The sequence below is a fragment of the Octodon degus genome, unplaced genomic scaffold (assembly GCF_000260255.1).
Source record: "Octodon degus isolate 3935 unplaced genomic scaffold, OctDeg1.0 scaffold00044, whole genome shotgun sequence".
Classification (NCBI taxonomy): domain Eukaryota; kingdom Metazoa; phylum Chordata; class Mammalia; order Rodentia; family Octodontidae; genus Octodon; species Octodon degus.
Window position 1 is genome coordinate 7,192,181 of NW_004524620.1, and position 18,649 is coordinate 7,210,829.

General features: G+C 35.4%; 1 protein-coding gene and 1 pseudogene across 4 annotated transcripts in view; both read right to left on the minus strand.

The window, feature by feature from the left end:
• The window catches only part of Mpdz (multiple PDZ domain crumbs cell polarity complex component), a 178,128-nt gene that overhangs the window by 124,664 nt on the left and 34,815 nt on the right, over positions 1-18,649 (minus strand). For all 4 annotated transcript variants that reach the window (XM_023715824.1, XM_023715825.1, XM_023715823.1 and 1 more), the window contains exon 4: positions 351-560. In XM_023715824.1, the coding sequence (XP_023571592.1) occupies positions 351-560 (210 nt within the window). The remainder of the gene's footprint in view (positions 1-350; positions 561-18,649) is intronic.
• LOC105742245 lies at positions 13,799-14,610 on the minus strand (annotated as a pseudogene).

Sequence of the window (18,649 nt, forward strand, 5' to 3'; positions counted from 1 at the left end):
TTTATAATAATGAAGCAATCCAAAAATTTTCCAAGATAATTTTACTAATCACCCATAGGTCATTTTACTTCTCCTATATAATATTTTAGGAACATAACATGTTATATTGATTTTTTTTTCTTTTTGGTACTGGGGATTGAACTCACCACCTTGGACTTGCCAGGCAGGCCCTGAGCTACTGAGCTATAATCCCAGCCTGAATTCTAAATATGCTAATTAAAAAAGAAAAATGTAATAAAAGCAAATATAATCACCAATGTCTCACAAAAACTTTTTAATTTCAAATTATTTCAGATAGTATAAATGGTACTGTATCATCCAGGACAATGAGGAAAAATGGTAAATCTTACCTGAGCCATATTTTTGATCAACTGATCAAATTCATCACAAATAGGTTTCCCATTGATGTACGGAGTACCAGGTTCTGTAAGTGCCTCTTGATTCCCATTATTTGAGGATAATAGAGACGATTCATTTTGCAAAGCAGAAATCACTGAGGAGCTGAGATGAGGAGTATGGGCATACTCCACGCTGGAAGTTGCTGAAGTTGCAGGGTTTACCTAACGTAACATAGAAATTAACAGCAATACTGTTACTTCTCGTGAATTAGCAAATTAGCAGAGGTGGGTTCAGGAGCCCCCCAAACTTACAACTAGTATTAAAAGTGAGGATGGTTTTGTAGCTACTTTGCCTTTCAAGGTGGTCCCTGAATCCAACTCCCTGCAGTCACTGTCAAGAGTGTGTGCTGAGCTGGCAGTCTGAAGAGCTGTGCACTTTGCAGTCTGGCCCTCTCAGAGAGCAGGGACACAGTAGTAACAACAAGCAGCTGTCCACTCACATATATCCATCAGCCCTCTGTGTGCTTGTTATAAAGAACTCCAGTTATGACTTCTAACTGATAAAATACTAAGTCAATCTTAATTTCTGAAGGGTGCCAGGAATGGCATTTTATCTACAATTATGTATCACAAAGATTAAATCGATGAGTTTATAGGATCATACTGAGCTTGTTCCCTAGCACTCTGATCTTCACCTGCCTGCTTAGCGCTAGCTACAAGACCTCCTTACTGTTTTTCAAATGGCCAGACTTTCCACTCAGCTAGCCACATACAGCCTTTCCCAGCTATCCCATGTGTACTACCCACTTTCATGCAGGCATGCTGTCCCTGACAACCCCATCCACACAGCAGCCACTGCCATGCTCTGAAAACTGAACCTGCCCTCCTTCACGGCACTCATCGCCACGTAACGGACCCTGCTGTCAAGGGGTTTCTACCTCAGTTATAGAGACAAACTGGAATGCAAAATTCTCTAGTAGAAAAAATTGGGCAATTTATTTTCTATAAAGTGCTCATTATCTAGAAAAATGCCTTTCAGAGTTGGCTGTCAATAAACATTTGCAGAATAAACATTTATTTATCCATGGTTAAGGACCTACTTGTATCCAGTCTCCCAAGCAGCCCTTAGAGTATCATCATCTCTGCTTTACAGATGATGAAAGTGTACACCTAATAAGTAGTTTCTGACATAGATTTTAAATGGTTTTTCTTTCATCTGTGTATTACATACAAAGCATATAGTCATTGGAAATGTCACTTCTGGAAGTAAGATATGAAGTAAAGACTCTCCATTGAAAGAAATACCACAATATTTTAAAATGTCACTAACATATACCTATATCTATATCTATATCTATATATGTATTTATTACTTATCCTTAAAAACTAAACCAAAACTTAATAAAGTTACTAAAGTTACCAAGAATTCAATAATTATATTGGATATTGATAGTTATAATAAGATCATTGTGTTATGGAGACATATTTGGGAATCCTTTCAAATGCTTATTTTAAAATCCACAGCAGGCATGATCAATTATTATTTTTTCTAAAGCAAGCTTCTCATGCCAAGATTAATTTTTTTTAATCCTGAGCCATGGCAACTCTAGCAAAGTCTGCCAGCAGAAGATACACAGCTCAGGTTGAAGCAGATGGCAGAATGAAATTTGTGACAGGCTGAAGATCCCACACACCAAGACCCAATGCCTGTGGTATGTTTGCATAGGAAAAAATATTTGGACTTCGACTGTGGTAAGCCAGAATGAACGAATCACATTCCAAGAATAGTCTATAAGAAATTAACTGCTGAACTAGAAATTCTGATACTATGAAAGATGAGCTACAAAGCCATTCCAAGAATAAAGTTAGCAGGAGCAGAACAAATACAAGATTATAATACAAAAACTCATATATAAATACTATCAATTGTCTCTTCAATTTATTAAAGGTTTAAAGAATGCCAATTTCAGTCATTTTTTTAACTTCCTTGAAGTGTATATAAATGAGAAAGCAACTCTTACATATTTAAAATGGACCATGTATAGAAAAACTGTAATTTTTACTATCAATAGTATTACTTATAAATTCAAAAACTTATAAGAAAAAGTACCAAAATACATTTTGATTTCTGTAGCACTGTTTATTATTATGGTTTTCTGAAGTACATTCTCTCAGAAACAGCAGTGAATTTTATTTGCTTTGAAAGATGTATTCATAACACACGAACTATAAATGCTTCATAGAGAGTACTTGACTCTTGGGCTGAGAAGATAACTCAGCAGACTAACCTTAGGCAAGCACAGGGACTGGGGTTCCATCCTGCCCCGCCCCCAGGCACGCCGAGCCAGTGACCAAGTCCAGGTGTGGTGGTACACACCTGTAACCCCAGCACCGGGGAGGCTGAAAACAAGAGGATCACTACAAGTCCCAGCTGCGTACTGAGACCCTGTACAAGATACATTAAAAAAATCATTTTGAGAGTAATTGACACTCATCCTTGATTTATAGAGTATAAAATAAACAGAAGAAAACACAAATATACAGTGATTTTTGCACATATAAACAATCTGTACAATTTATGGGAGTTGCTAGTAGTGAGCAAGAGTCCCAGAAGATTCCAGTGCTAACTTCTCTCTGAGCACTTAAATCCAGAAAGAACTTTTACATAATAAGCAAACGTGTATTAACTGAATTTATGTATTTTAATTAGTGCTATTACCTGAACAGAACTTGGATGAAGATTATGTAAAGCATCATTTTAAAAGTTTTCAGATTATTTATAGAAGGGCAAGATATAATCTCAGAATTCAGATGTACAGCTAAGATTCTTACAAAATGCAATCAGAACTAGTAATTGAGTTATTGTAGAAGGTCGCACAAAGCAGAAAGCATACCACATAACAAATATATAACCTACCTACTGTATTTTATTTTATTTTATTTATTTTTTGTGGAACCAGGGATTGAACTCAGGACCTTTCACTTGCCAGGCAAGTGTTTATTCTACTGAGACAACTCCCCAGCCCCTTATTTTTAATTTAAAAAGTATCTATATAATTCATAAATACTGACAGATGGATGAGTCTTTAACACTGCTCCAAAATTGGGAGATGGTTACCATCTTTTTATATGCAGAAAAGTACATTTGTGGTTTTTTATTAAGCTTATTGGTACATTTTAGGTATACATAATGATTACAGTCACTATAGGGAATTTGTAACTGTACATGATATAGCTTGAATCTTCTTTCTCCATTGGGCTGAGAAGATAACTCAGCAGACTAACCTACCAGCCCTTCAATCCTCTGTCCGCTCCATAAGTACAAAAGCTTTGTTTTCATTTCTCCACCTCTGCTCATCACTCATTTACTTTTCCCTTCCTTCGTTGCCCCATCCCTAGTATCCCATTTGGACATTTTCTTCCTATCTCATAACATGTTACACATTTTGGTCTTCATTTATACTTTCAGTTTCTCACACCAGAGGTATTTGCATTAAGTGTGTGATTTATTTCACTTAAGAGTATAGCCTCAAGACACATCCATTTAAGTTAGAAATATATCAAGCTTTTCCTTCTTTATAGCAGAGAAGTGCTACATTGCATTAAGAAATCTTCCTTATATATTCATCAGTTCATAGGCATCTGTGCTGTTTCCAAGATGATTTAGCTGGAAACAAACGGTACTACTATAACCATGGGGGTGCATATATCATTCTGACATGACACTTTTAATTCTTTTGTGAATATACCAAGAACAGGAACAGCTGGATTGAAAAATTACACTAATGGCATATTATTTTATTTTTAGCGTTAGCTCTTCAAAGTAAAACATCAATTTGAATAGCTCAAAAAACAATTTTATTGAGGAACTATTCTAGAATTCTATGAAATCTATCCTCAGGGTTTTACAGTGTGTTTAAACAAAGTTAATCCAACTATAATTGTCATACAGTTTTCAAAAGAAGTTACATTTCTGTAGAAAAAGTCATAATTGTTTAGATCTTCATAAAATTAAAAACTAAGTCTAAAGAGCCGAAAGAACTTGAAAAGCAACTTTTGACAATGTGCCTATCCTAATGGAAGCTGAAGAAATATAAGCAAGGGTAGACTAAACAGACAAATGTTTAGTGTCCTGGGCATGAATCAATTTGCCTTACAGGTGAGATGGACAGTATTTTTCACCCTAGCAAATTACTTAGAGTTGTGCTAATATGCTGCTTCTGTAATACATCCCAAGAAAACAAGAATTCTCTTTACTTCTATATATAATTATGTGCTATTTTTTTAAAAAGTAAAGATATCAAAAAGATACTAACAGTTCTACCCTATTATGTTGATAAAAATGAAGCAGTAAGTCCAGCGCACAGTAAAGAGGATTACACAAGAGCATCAGGAGGCAGGGATTACTGGTGTCCATTGTAAAGGCTGACTACCATGGCACAGCAGGGTTAAATCCAAGACAAAGAGAAAAACTTTAAAAGCACAAGAACAAAAAGGCACCTTGTCTTCAAAGAAGATACAACAGCTAACTCTGCAAGCAGGACCACACAAGCCAGAAGCCAACAGGTATATAAAAAATAAAAATCAAATTAAATTAAAAATACTTATGGATCAAACATCAAGCTAGCAGCACACACACACTCTGTTGCTTTTGATGAATACAAAACAGCAATGTAAATTCTTACACCGAAAAAAAATTATCTTAGAAGATCCCAAATGCAGAAAAGACTGTAAGTACCAAAAGGTTTAAAATGTGGGTGAATTGGCAACAGTTGCTTAAAATAGCAGATGATCTAAACTGTCAAGTTTTAGATATATATGGCAATAGAGTAATACAGTTTCACAAAAGGCAAGAGTAATGCTCCTAATGGGGCTGAAGAATTCTACAAGCCTTGAATATTCCAGAAAATGGTAACTGCACTAACTAAAAGCAGGATCAAGAGGGACGGCCAGATAGCTCAGTGGACTAAAGTGCCTGCTTCAGCAGAGCTCAGTGGCCGGGGTTCCATCCCCAGCATGCCATGCCAGCCCTGCCCTCGGGGTACACTGAGATGGCGATTGAGACTGGGCATGGTGGTGCGCACCTGTAATTCCAGTGCTTGGGAGGCTGAAAACAGGAGGATCACTACGAGTCCAATCTACATAGTGAGACCCTCTACACCCTGTAGACCCTGTACTAAATTCATAAAAAAAAAAAAAAATTGGGATCAAATCAAAGACACGTTATATGACAAAGGACTTCTATCTGAAATACACTAAAAAGCTCTGCTGCTAAAAAAAAAAGGCCACTAAGAACTCATCAAAGATACAGGCACTTCACCAAAAAAGATATATCTATGGCAAATAAGCACATGAAAGATGTCAGGCATAATTACCTATTAAAGAAATGTAAATTAAAATCATAAAGAAGTATCACAATGTGGAGAAACTATATTGTTCATATAAGAATGTAAATTACATAGCACCACTGATAAAAGTCATTTCTGAAAATTAAATATGCATTTACCAATCTTCTCTATATTTGTTGCACAGATATAAAAATCTGTGCCCAGACAACACTGTAAAGAAATGCTCACAGAACAGTTTTATGTGTAAATCAAAAAAATAAGATAGAGGGCTGGCCAGATAGCTCAGTGGACGAAAGCGCCTGCTTAGGCAGAGCACAGCGGCTGGGGTTCAATCCCCTTCGTGCCTTGCAGCCCCCGCCCCCACAGCATGTTGAGACAAGACTGAGACTGGGTGTGGTGGCGCAGACCTGTAATCCCAGCACGTGGGAGGCTGAAAACAGGAGAATCACTACAAGTCCAATCTGCACTACAGACCAAAAAAGGATAAAAAATGAACTAGAAAAATGAAATCTTTCAACAAATACAAATCAGTGATAAAAACAGAATATCACCATACATAATTCAGATGGACCTCAAGAATACTGTGTAAAAAGTCAGTTTCAATGTGTTTATTTTTATGTTACTGAAAAGACAAAATTAAAAAGATAAAACAGATTACAAATGTTGATAGAGGTTAGAGATGGTGTGGAAAGAAACTCCTGTATGACAAGAGTAGTATTTGAAAGATCTTTGTGTGATAGGATATACCTGGTTTTGATTATGATGATAGCTACACAAATATCTACTGGTGGAAAAAAATTTAAAAATTGATAACCACTGCACTGAAGACAAGCTGCCTGGCTCTAACACTGTACTACAGTGATGGCATGCATCTACTACGAGGGATTTCTCGATGTATCTACTGGGCCTCTCCCTACTACACTGAGCATTTCTGTGCTAAGAGTACAGCTTTCTGTCTAGAATGTACAAGCCCCTGAGCCCCAATTCCAAGGACACCAAAAATTCCCAAAAATCTGAATTAATTATGAATCTGTAATTAGTTCAAAAAAATTTTTTTAAAAAGTTGACACAAATCATGTATATATTCTATTATATTTAGAATAATACCTAAAATAATAATAAAGTATAAAAGCATAGTAATAAAGAAAATGCACTAAAAATTTAAAAACACAAAAGGAAAATAAAAAGATAACATATAAGATACAACTTTTTCAACAACTACATTAAAAGGTTAACAATGCAATGTAAATGGCTAAAATTCTGAGAACAAAAAATCCTCCACATACATGCACAACTAAAATTTTTTTAAAAGTAAAAAAAAAAAAAAAAAAAAATGGAGGAAAGATATTAACCCCTCCAAAAAATCTCTTGTTGCTAAACTAATAGGAGGAAAGTGGACATTAAATTACAAGATACTAATAAAGTAGAATAATTTCATTGAGGTAAAGCATCAATTCAGTAGAAAGTTGAAACAATCTTACCAAGCTAAAAAATATAACCTAAAAGTAATAAGGCAAAATGACTCAAAAATCTCAAAAAACTAATAGAAAAATTCAGAATCAAAATTTTAATGCATCTTTCCCAGTAAGTAATAGAGCAACGAGAAATATAATATATGAGTTATATAAAAACTGCTATAAATGTTTAAAAACTCTATTACAGTAAAACACACATTCCATTAATGTCTCTCAAAATTCTCCTGCTCACTTCAAACACACCTAACCCGCCACTCTGGTCACTTTCTGAATTAGCTGTGGAAGACCCCCTGTGCGTGTCAGCAGTCGTGCCTCATGGCTGCCTCAGTGTCCTAACGTTCACACAAGCCTGCCTTTCCACCAAGTGACCCGTGACCGCAGCCTTCTCCACGGTTCTGACAAGACCCGCAAAGGCACCACGCAAGCGACCTTACAACCTGCTTCATAAACTGACAACCATGGGACAGATGGAAGTGAAGGGAGGATGCTGGGGACATTCATGGCAATGTGCCTTTTACTATAATAAAATTTTAAAACATTCACCATAGATTTCAATCATCCTTTCTATAGACCTGAAAAAAGTCCTAAGTAAACAGACCTAATGGACATTATAAACCACACTGAACAATTACTGAATACATAATTATTTCAGAAACACATGGAATATTGGCCTACACTGTAAGCAGGCCACAGAGGAAGACTCAAAGAACCTCACAGAAATGATACACAGAGAATAGTCTCTGATTTCAATGCAATTAAGTTAAAGGCCAACAATAAAAAGGTAAAATGAAAACTAAAACTGTGAGTCCATTAAGCAGTGATTTCCAAATAAATCAAGTTGTTTTCTAAATAAAGTAAGTTGAGGACGCAGAACCTGAAGAGTTTGTGGTAGAAAAAGTTCTGGACCAACATGTAGTGAATGGAAAGGTAGAGTATTTAATGAAGTGGAAGGGATTTACAGATGCTGAAAATACATGAGAACCTGAAGAAAATTTAGATTGTCCAGAGTTAATTGAAGCATTTCTTAATTTGGAAAAAGTTGGTAAAGAAAAAAAATGGTACAAAAAAGAAATATTTATCTAACAGTGAATCTGATAACAGCCAGTGGAAAAAAAAAAGAGATGCTGCTGACAAACCTAGAGGTTTTGCTAGAGGTCTTGACCCTGAATGAATAATTGGCATCACAGATAGTAGCGGAGAACTGATGTTTCTCAGAAAATGGAAAGACTTACATGAGGCTGACTTGGTGCTGGCAAAAGAGGCAAATATGAAATGTCCTCAAATCATAATACTTTTCATGAAGAGAGACTAATTTGGCATTTTTGTCCAGAAGATGAAGCTCAATAACTTACATCATATATATATATATATATATATATATATATATATATATCTTGGTTTCAATGCACTAGTGTTGGGAAAAGAACATCCTAATGAAAATCAAGTTATCAAGTTTAATACGTCAGTTTTGAAAGTAGTATTTGGGGGAGTTGTTGGCATTTATTTGTTTTGCATCTATAGCACTGGTTACTTTGATAAAATAAACTTTTGTAGTTGCTTCCTTTATCAGAAAAGAGCATTTGGTAGCTTGATACATTTCCTCTGCTTCTCTAAATGTTGGGGGGAATTCCCATAATTCAATTCAGAACTCATGTTTTAGCTCATATCCTTAAGGACCATTCAGAGTTTTTTGTATGCATAAATAAAACTCTTATGTAAGTGGCTTTAGTTTTGTTTTTATTTTTATTTTATTTATCTATTTATTTTTTTGGTTTTTGGCTGAACCAGGGATTGAACTCAGGCCCTTGCACTTGCCAGGGAGGTGCTTATTCCACTTAGCCATCTCTCCGGCTCGAGTTTTGTTTTTAACATTCGCCAAAACAAAAACTATGGGTGATAACCTCATGTTTCAGATGCCATCATTCAGAGCAACCTAAGAAATCACTTCCAGTTAAATAGAAAGTTTTCCTGAAGCCATAATCTTTTAAGTTAAATAGATGGTTTTGTGGTTAATTGGACAGTTTAAAGTAGGTATTTTCAAAGCAGCCATATCAGAATCTGTATCTGTCTTTAGTCACAAAAATGCAATTTACTTCCAAAATTCCCCCACCCCCAAAAAAAAGACTTATCTAGCTGGGCATAGGGGAGCACACCTACAATCCCATCACTTGGGAGGCTGAAGCAAAAGGATCTTGGGAGTTCAAGACCAGCCTGGGCTACAAAGTGAGTGCAAGGTCAGCCTGAACTTCACAGTGAGACCTTGTCTCAAAAAGAGAGAGAAAAAAAAAAAATTCTTATCTCCACCAACAACTTCCCTATCTGAATAAGGTAGCAAGTCAACACTTGGTTTGTTTGAATTTGCTAAGGAAGACTTAACAAGGGAACATTAAAAACTCCTCAAGACCCACTATTTCACAGCAAGCTGAAATCTGCACTCCAAAGTCAGGATTCATGTATGTCCTGACTTGGCTCATGGGAACCTCCTGGGAGGCTGGCGGTGTTCACAGTTTAGGACCCAGATTAAATGAGTGGACAAGCTTATAATCTAAACTACTGACTTGCATGTTTTTCTTGACCCCAACTGGTTCCTTACATGTAGGCTCAATCTTTTCAGTATTCAGGTTACTATTTTCAGCAGAAGCCAAGAAAACAAGTTTGTGGTAGTCAGAATGCTATCCTAATGTATACTGTTTACTTTATTGTAAATAATGGTGAGCAGTGGTCAATAAATAGTTTTATATTCTTTTAAAAAAAGAAAACTTACACACGTAATTACTAGTTTAGGGGAAAAAGAAAAAAGTCACAGAGTGATACAACCATTTCAATAAGCTAAGATGAAACAATAAATGCAGAAAATGAAGAAAATTAACATATATCACAGAAAAATGACAAAAGAAAAATTGAAGACATTCTACGAAACCAGAAGTCATAAATTTCCAATAGTAAAAATGAAAAATGAAACATAATTAGGTTCTGCAAGTGTGTGATATTTCTTTGCGAAAAATGAAGTTGTATGTTGTACCTTAAGAAAAAATTTACCCAACTGTCAACAGCTTTATATCTCCCTGAAACTGAATCCATTAAGAATCTTCCTCCTCCCCCCCCCAGAAAAAGAAAAAAGAATCTTCCTCCCCCAAACCAAACTAAACCAAACCAAACTGAACTAGAGTCCAGATGGTTTTACTGGCAAATTCTTCCAACCTAATTCTTTTCATTTAATTAACACTAATTGTCCGTAAGAAAGAAAGAAAATGAAAAAGAATGCAGAGAGGATTTAGAGGAGGGAAGGGATGAGGGGAAAGAGGCAAATAGAAGAGGAGAGAAAAAAGTGAGAGCAAGTAAAGGGAAGAGAAGGAGAGAGGAGTGGATGGGAGGGGGAAGTGAGAGGGAGAGGAGTGAAGGGGAGGGGGAAGAGAGGGAAAGGGGAGCAAGTGAGGGGCGGAGAGGGACCAGGAGGGGAGAGGAGGGGAAAGGAGGGGGGGAGAGGGGGACTGAAAAAAGCACTTAATAGCTCCCTGCTGTTTTACTTCATGCCAGCATAACTTTAATACCAAACTTAACAAGGATATTATTAAACCAGAAATCTGTTGAACAACCTTCCCTGAACACAGATACAAAAATATTAAGCAAGTATTAGGGCACTAAACCCAAAATATGTGGACAGGACAATGATTATGGATATTCTAGAAATACAAGATTTGATTTTAGTTTAATCCCCTATATTAGAATAAATATAAATGTAACCAATTCAAAAAGTTAGAAACAAATAATGGATAAAGCTCATGCTATCACCACTGCTGTTCGATACTGAATCCAAGGTTCCAAGTAGTACAATAAAGCAAGGAAAGGAAATAAAAGTTAAAGAAATAAGTATAAAAATCAAAGAAATAAAAACTATAATACTTGCAGACCACATACATGTAAACAATGAAAACTCAAGTGAATGCAGATAAACTATTAATAAATGAATTCGTACTGAAAACAAGACAGAATTAGGGAACAGAACTATATATAACAGAACCATTTGATTTACAATATAAATGGTTGTAAATATAAAAGTGAAATGATAGGCTTTTCAATAAATTTTCTAGGTCAAATGGACACTTATGAGAAATTATAAACAAACATGCAAATACTTCATGTCTCACACCATATTCATAATTTAGAAAGCAAACAATAAAGCCTACCATAGAAAATTTCTATATTCATGGAATAAGTCAAAGATTTTTTAGGTAGGACAAAGCAAAGCAATATCCAAAGCAAAACTTGAAATATTGGCCTTTTATAAAATTTTTAAAATCCTATTATTATTATTATTATTATTATTATTATTATTTTATGAGTTTAGTACAGGGTCTACAGGGTCTCACTACATAGATCAGACTCGTAGTGATCCTCCTGTTTCAGTCTCCCAAACGCCTGGATTACAGGCACGCGCCATTGCGCCGTGTCAGTGGCTGCCTGAGGGCTGGCACAACACACTGGGGATGCAACCCCGGGGCCACCGTGCTCTACCAAAGCAAGCGCCTTAGTCCACTAAGCTATCTAGCTAGCCCTAACCATCTTGTTATTAAAAGACAGAATTAAATGAGTAAAAAAATCAAAGCACAAAGTGGGAGAAAAGAGGATCATCTTTTGCAAGTGGGATGGGAGTCAAAAGTTAAAGGGGAAGATGGAGGGAGAGGAAGAAGGAGTAAAAGTTAAGATGTGCTATGCAGATGCACCAATTTCTCCCCACAATGAATCTCATCACAACTTCTCAACAGCAAATATTGGAAGAAAAACAATTTTAAAAACCAGAAGACATACTTCCAACAAAAAGTTATATTCAGAATATTGAAAGAATGCTTGCTAATCAGGAAAACTAACAAACCAATATGCAAACAAGAACTTCACAAACTAAAATATCCAAATAATCATCTTATTAAAAGTACTTAATAGAATTAGCCAAAAGAGAAATGCAAATTAGAATAATATGGTACTAGAACAATGGCTACAACTGTAAAGAACACGTTTAAAGCTCCAGATGTACCAGGTATAAGCAATAAAGTGAATTACATGTAGTGAGGAAGCAGCCCCCTACCACTTCAGAGAAGTCTGGCAGAATCTACAAAGGATGAGTATGTGTTGAGGATCCTTAATCTGAAAATCCAAAATGTGAAATACTCCAAAGCCAAAAACATTTTGAACCCTAACACAATGCTCCAAGTGGAAAACCAAACCTGGCCTCACGTGCCAGCTTTACTCAAAATATAGGAGCAAGAGGACTTAAACTAATGTGTGAGTTTACTTTAAGGCTATGTGAATATGGAATATAGTAAGAAACATAAATGAATTTTGTGTTTAGATGCAACTATTGTCCCCAAGATATCTCATTATATGTGTAAAAATAATCTAAAAATCCAAAACCAAAAATTCAAAATCTAAAACACTCTATCACAAGTATTTTGGAGAAGGGATACTCACTCAACCAGCATGTCCTTGAAGTCCGAGAAATTTTATTTCTATGTCAAATGTACATGGATGGAAACTGAAAGACAGGCACTCAAATGTTCACAGCAACTTCATGACAAGAACTGGATAAAATGCAATCTACACAAGAGGGCAAATATATTCTGTTTATTCACACAATGCAACATTTTTACAAATCTACACAGCTACACACACATGAAAACTCTGTGCTCACCTACTTCACCTTGTGTTGTTTTTTGTTTTCTTTTCTGTTTGACACAGGGTCTCACTGTATAGTTCAGACTGGCCTTAAACTCAGTATATAGTCCAGGGATGGTAATGCACACTTGGTATCCCACCACTTAGGAGGCTGAGGCAGGAGGATTACTATGAGTTCAAGACTCCCTGGACTACATACTGACTTTAAGGCCAGTCTGAACTACATAGTGAGATCACAGAGCATAAACATATACTCAATACTATTTTTAAAAAAAGTTGAAATACTTATCTATAAGATGAAAGTCAAAATATTGAATCCTTGAGAAAAAGGTTAAATCTATGTAAGATGGGAACAAGAAAGTATTATAGAGTGTTGGTAACTTTTTTATCTTAACTTAGGTAATGGCTACATATGTATATTTAACTTGTAAAAATTCTACAAGCTATCCAGTGCTTCCTGTACTGTATGTTATTCCTTAGCTATATTAACATGGGCAAAATAAGACATAATTAGAGCACAGAGCCTAGGGCTTCCTTTTTTTAACTATAAGTTAAAACTTTATTACATAGGTTTTCTCAACAGTTTATCAAACCAAACAAACAAAATGATACCAATTATTTCAACAACCTACAGACATACCTCTCTGAGCCAGAAGGTAGAAAAATATTAACTTCAAATAATTCATTTTAATTCTTAAAACAACAGTGATACTAAAACTATATCAATGTCTATGGTCAGGACATGTCAACATGCCAGGACCCCAGCAAAATGAAAATCCTACTGGTCGAACAAAAATATTTCTTTTTACAATTGTCTGGAGGAAAAACAACTATATAAGCGCTGAAAACATGTTAATTGGAGAAAATGTACATGAAAAGAGGGTGCATCAAGGTGGGCCACTCTCTGGCTTGCAGATCCTCACAGTTCCTCCGCTCCAACCCGTCCACAGCATCACTGCTGTAGGCCTCAGTCACTTGCAGGTCCTGCGCTGCTGCTGTTGGGGCCATCGCTCTCCTTGTCCCAATCCTTCATGGAGGTCCCCAGCATGAAATTGTCCCACAGGATGCTCCAGCCTGGCCCCTCTGCTGATTTCACTTCAGTCTGCTTGGTTTCTGGGTCCTTTTCCAATGAACTTTTCTCACTTGTAGTTCCATCCATTCCTCTGAGAACACTGATGAAATCTCTCTTGGAAACACTTGACACCAACTTAGAATGCTGTCCAGCAGAGCCTCCAGCCCCTCCAACCTTCTCGTCCACGTTCTTCTGATGTTTCTGAACAGCACTGAATAAATGCACAACAGCCCTCATTGCAATTCTCTGAAGATTCTTCTCTGAATCTTTGTCTTGGATAGCATCAGGCTTGGCTCTACACATCATTTGTCACTCTTGCTTCTCATCAAGCTGTTTTCTTTTCTCTAGTTTTCTTGCTTCAGCCTCTCTTTTTCCTTTTCCAGCTCTTTGTTTTTGATGAGAATGGTGGACGTGCTCTGGGTATTTTCTTGCTAAGGAAGAAAATATTTTCTCTGCCCAGCCTGCATTAGTCCTGGCACCTTTTCTTTGTCACGGGGTTCAGCATCCTTCTTGTTGTCTGCTTCCACTGCTTCATCATCAGAGAGCCCGTGGCTGCCTCCAGAACCTCTGCTGTCCAAAGCCTCTCGGACCACACTGTCCAGCTCTGAGGCCACAGCCCTAGCCACTATCTTCATCTTCTTCTTTTTCAGGGACTTTTTCAGCTTTTTCCCCATAGTCACACATGAGAATTGCATGGCTACAGCCATCTTGCCTGCCTGGAAGTGTTTGTCTAAGGTTTCTAATGTTACGGCATAAAAACACTTCTCTTAAAGAGAAGAGGCAGCAACAACAGCGTCTATATATCAAGCCATCACTTCTGTTTGCAATTATGAATTTAAGTTCCATAACCAGGTATGTACACTTACATGAAGGAAAATACAGAAACTGGTTATGTGAAAGTAAGGTTGGTATATGACTGAGATAGATGACCCCAAACACAACTGACATGGATTCGCAAACATACACCTTCAGAACGGAGCCCTTAACAAAATGTTCAGGTGAAGACAAATCCTTAGCAAATGTGTTTTAACCTCTGTGGCACCCATACATTTTTGTCCCAAAGCCATACTTTTTCTTTTTTTTTTTTCTTTTTTTTTGGGGGGGCGCGGGTACCAGGGATGGAACTCAAGACCTCATGATTCCCAGTCAGGCACTTAAGCCACTGAGCTATAGCCCCACCCCTTAACACGAATTTTTAAAGCTTTTAATTATTCAACTGCATATAAAAATATAAGAAAAAAACAAGCACTATATTATGCTACTTTGTACCTTTTATTATAATACATTATACTATACTTTTATAAGACTAAAAAATAGATTTTAAAGTTATAAATAATTTTCATTTTTAAAATTATAAGAATTAACCCTATAAAATCAATTTTATTCCAAAACTATAGTCAAGAGTATAAGAGGTCAACGTCTTAAGTATTTTAACCATTGAAATATATGAGAGCTGGCATAATAGCTCAGTGAATTACAGCACCTACTTAGGCAGATACAGTGGCCAAAAACCTTTTCAGTAGTACTTGAACATCTACCTACAAAAATAATCAAAGTTAATTTCCTAAAAAAGCTTGTATATTATAAAAAATTATTTATAGTTCTATTATTTTTACTTAGTCTGAATGTTTAACAATAAAAATAACTCAAATTCTTATTATATACATTTAATATACTTCTATAATTTAAAAGTTAAAATAAATGCTATCTTGAACTAAGCAGGAAAAAAATAGCCATTGCTTTTGTAACTCTATCTTTAGCATTTTTAAAAAAAAATTATAAATGACATTATTAGGGTTTTGGGTTACTTGTTACCATTAGCATAATGACAAGTAAGACAAAAAGGAGCTCTGCAGAATCTGCCGTAACAGGTGCACCTCTTAGAAATGCAGCTTTAAAAAACCCTGAACCTTGTCTTTCTTCTCACAGAAGAAGAAATGTGCTTATTTTCCTGTGATTTCACAAAATGCTGTACAGCACTCTCTGGAACTGATCCCAAATATAAAATTCAAGGACCAACAGGGTGCTGAGAGTGCTCCATGAAATCAATACACACCTAAAACAGGGGCTACTGCCAGAAAAAAGAGTGAGCCAACAAGACTCCATTCGCGTTTGGAACCTTGGGTAGATCTCCTTTTCCATAAATTTTTCAGAGAAACACTGCTAAGTGTACAGCTCTGATGCATTATTGAACAGGCAAACTCTCGCACAGTAATTGATGGTGGCACTCTGACTTAATGATCCTTATTTTAAAAGCTAATTAAAGAAATTGAATTGCACGCTCAAAGGGGATTAGCTTAATGTGACAAGACTTTTGGACATACAGTAACTCATAGTTCCTAAACTAAATGAAATACAAAATGGAGCTGTAGGTTGTAAGAAAGGACAACAACATCTTTCCATATAATAAACAGAATTTTATATTTGACACTTTTTATTCATTCAAGTATTTACTCCACATCTACATTGTCAAAGACACTGGGATGTAGGTTATGAGGACAGCAATTAAGTGACAAAATGCGTTCCATTGTCCTATAAGAGGGTTGGTTCACACAGTTACTAACTTAGGATAACTTTCTCTCATGGCTGTGAATTCTCAAATAACAAGGCAGATAGTGGTTTAGAACCTGTATTTTGTAGATATTCTTAAAGCAGCCTTTAACTAGAATTGGCTGGTAAATTAAAAAAATAAAAGGAGTACTCAATTTAGAAAGTAAATTTCATATCTAAGAATGTTTAAGGAGTTGTTCTCAGTAATCAAAATATAAAGTCTCTGCACCTGTCCCTATTTAGGTATAAGTGCTGTGTGTCAATGGCATATTTGTCTTAAAAATCTGTATGCTAAAATGGATAAATTACCAGCCATGAAAATCAACATGGAAGGTAAAGAACACTTAAGCTTGAAGAAGGAAATGAATTCAAGAGGTGGTAAGACTCTTGACTTTTTCTTTTAGATATTTATGAAGGCATATATGGATGATGAGTAAAGTACCCAACAACAACATCAAGTACAAATCTTTGTATTTTCATGCAATGTTGTCAATTGGGAACTTAACAGGTTATGTTATTTTATAACATTTTAGTATTTACTCAAAATGGTAGATTTTAGTCATTCCTGAAACTCCATACAAATAAAAGACTTACTAAATTCAATCCACCAGGCACAGTGCACTAAAATGCGTGCTCAGGCAGACTTAATACATAGTAGTCTGTGTGTACTTTATAAATTATTTGTTTAAAGAAGGCCTAAATGACACTAAAGCTTTTAGAAGTATTTGTGAGAAGATTAATACATGCCCCAATTTCATAAAATATATATGAACATTTGTATAATTGTTGGAAAATGACTTTCAAGTAAGGCATACTTTTGTTTCAAACCCACTATTGTTATAAGAAGAAAATTTAAGTTTATAATCTAAAAAAACCTTTAGATCCTACCTACCATGAAGTAAAATCTCAAAAAGCTTTACCCCATTCCCTGAGATTCCAATTTAAAAAATGATGAATTCTTTTTTAAATTTGTTTGATGTTTTATTGAAGATATAGTTATATTTTATTTATTTTTTATGGGGATAGATAGGTGTTATCTATGGTAAGTTGAAAGAACAGCGCAAATTCTTTTCAGTTCCTCTCATCAAGAATAAGTCTACTTCTCCACCACTTAAATCACTTTTAAAAGTTCCTGATGAAATATTAGAAACTGTAAATTTTATTACCTTCACCTCTGAGAGCATGTCTTTCAGTATTCTCTATTTTGAAATGGTAAATATAAAGCAAAAGAAAACTACAATGATAGTCTCAAGAAAAAGCACTAATTTTTAGTTATAAGCTGAACTAGCCACTTTTTATGCATATTGTAGTTGAGAAAAACAAGTAAAAATCAAATTGTGATTATGCATATTAAAAAGACATTTCTTCAGAACATAAGAATGCCAATTAAAGGAAAACAGCTGATGGTAACTATTGCCACTAATATAATTTGAGCTTTCAAACAAAAGTCATAATTTTGGATCCACCACCATGAGCTTCACATTTCTCTATATTTTAAAGATTTTGTTGATAAGATTTTAAGTGATATTAGCAAGTGAGATTTTTTGATATTACATAATCAAATGTTTGATTTTACCATTTTGCACATTTCCCAAATGGCCAACATGTTTTAAAATTATGCCTTGGGGGACAGGGAGATAGCTCAGTAGAATAAGTACTTGCCTGGCAAGCACAAGGGCCTGAGTTCAATCCCTGGTTCCAGCAAAAAATAAAAAAAAATAATAATAAATAAATAAAATTATGCCTGGGTAAAAGAAAAAAATTAAAGAGCAAAGTACAACAATAGATTTTTATTGTAAGAGACTACAGAATAACCATGGACTTGATTTAAGGTTCCATATTTTAGAAAACCTTTAAGAAACCACCATACATTTTTATGTACTATCAAAGAAAGATATCCACAATTATCTGAAAAAGCTAAACTCCCTTTCCAGTTTGCACATCTGTGTGAGGCCACAATTTTTTCCATATACTTCACCTAAAAGGGATTTGATTGACCTTGTCAGATACAAAAGGTACATTTTTACTTACATAGGTCTTGCTTTAATTTGGTCTTAACCATCCAGAAGAAAAGTATAACCACGAGGTATAAAAGTAAAACCATATTAATACGGTGAGATGTAAAAGGCTCAAATCAGAAACTTCTGGCAATTGTCAGTTCTACTGATAACCCACTACTATTATGGATTGTTGGAC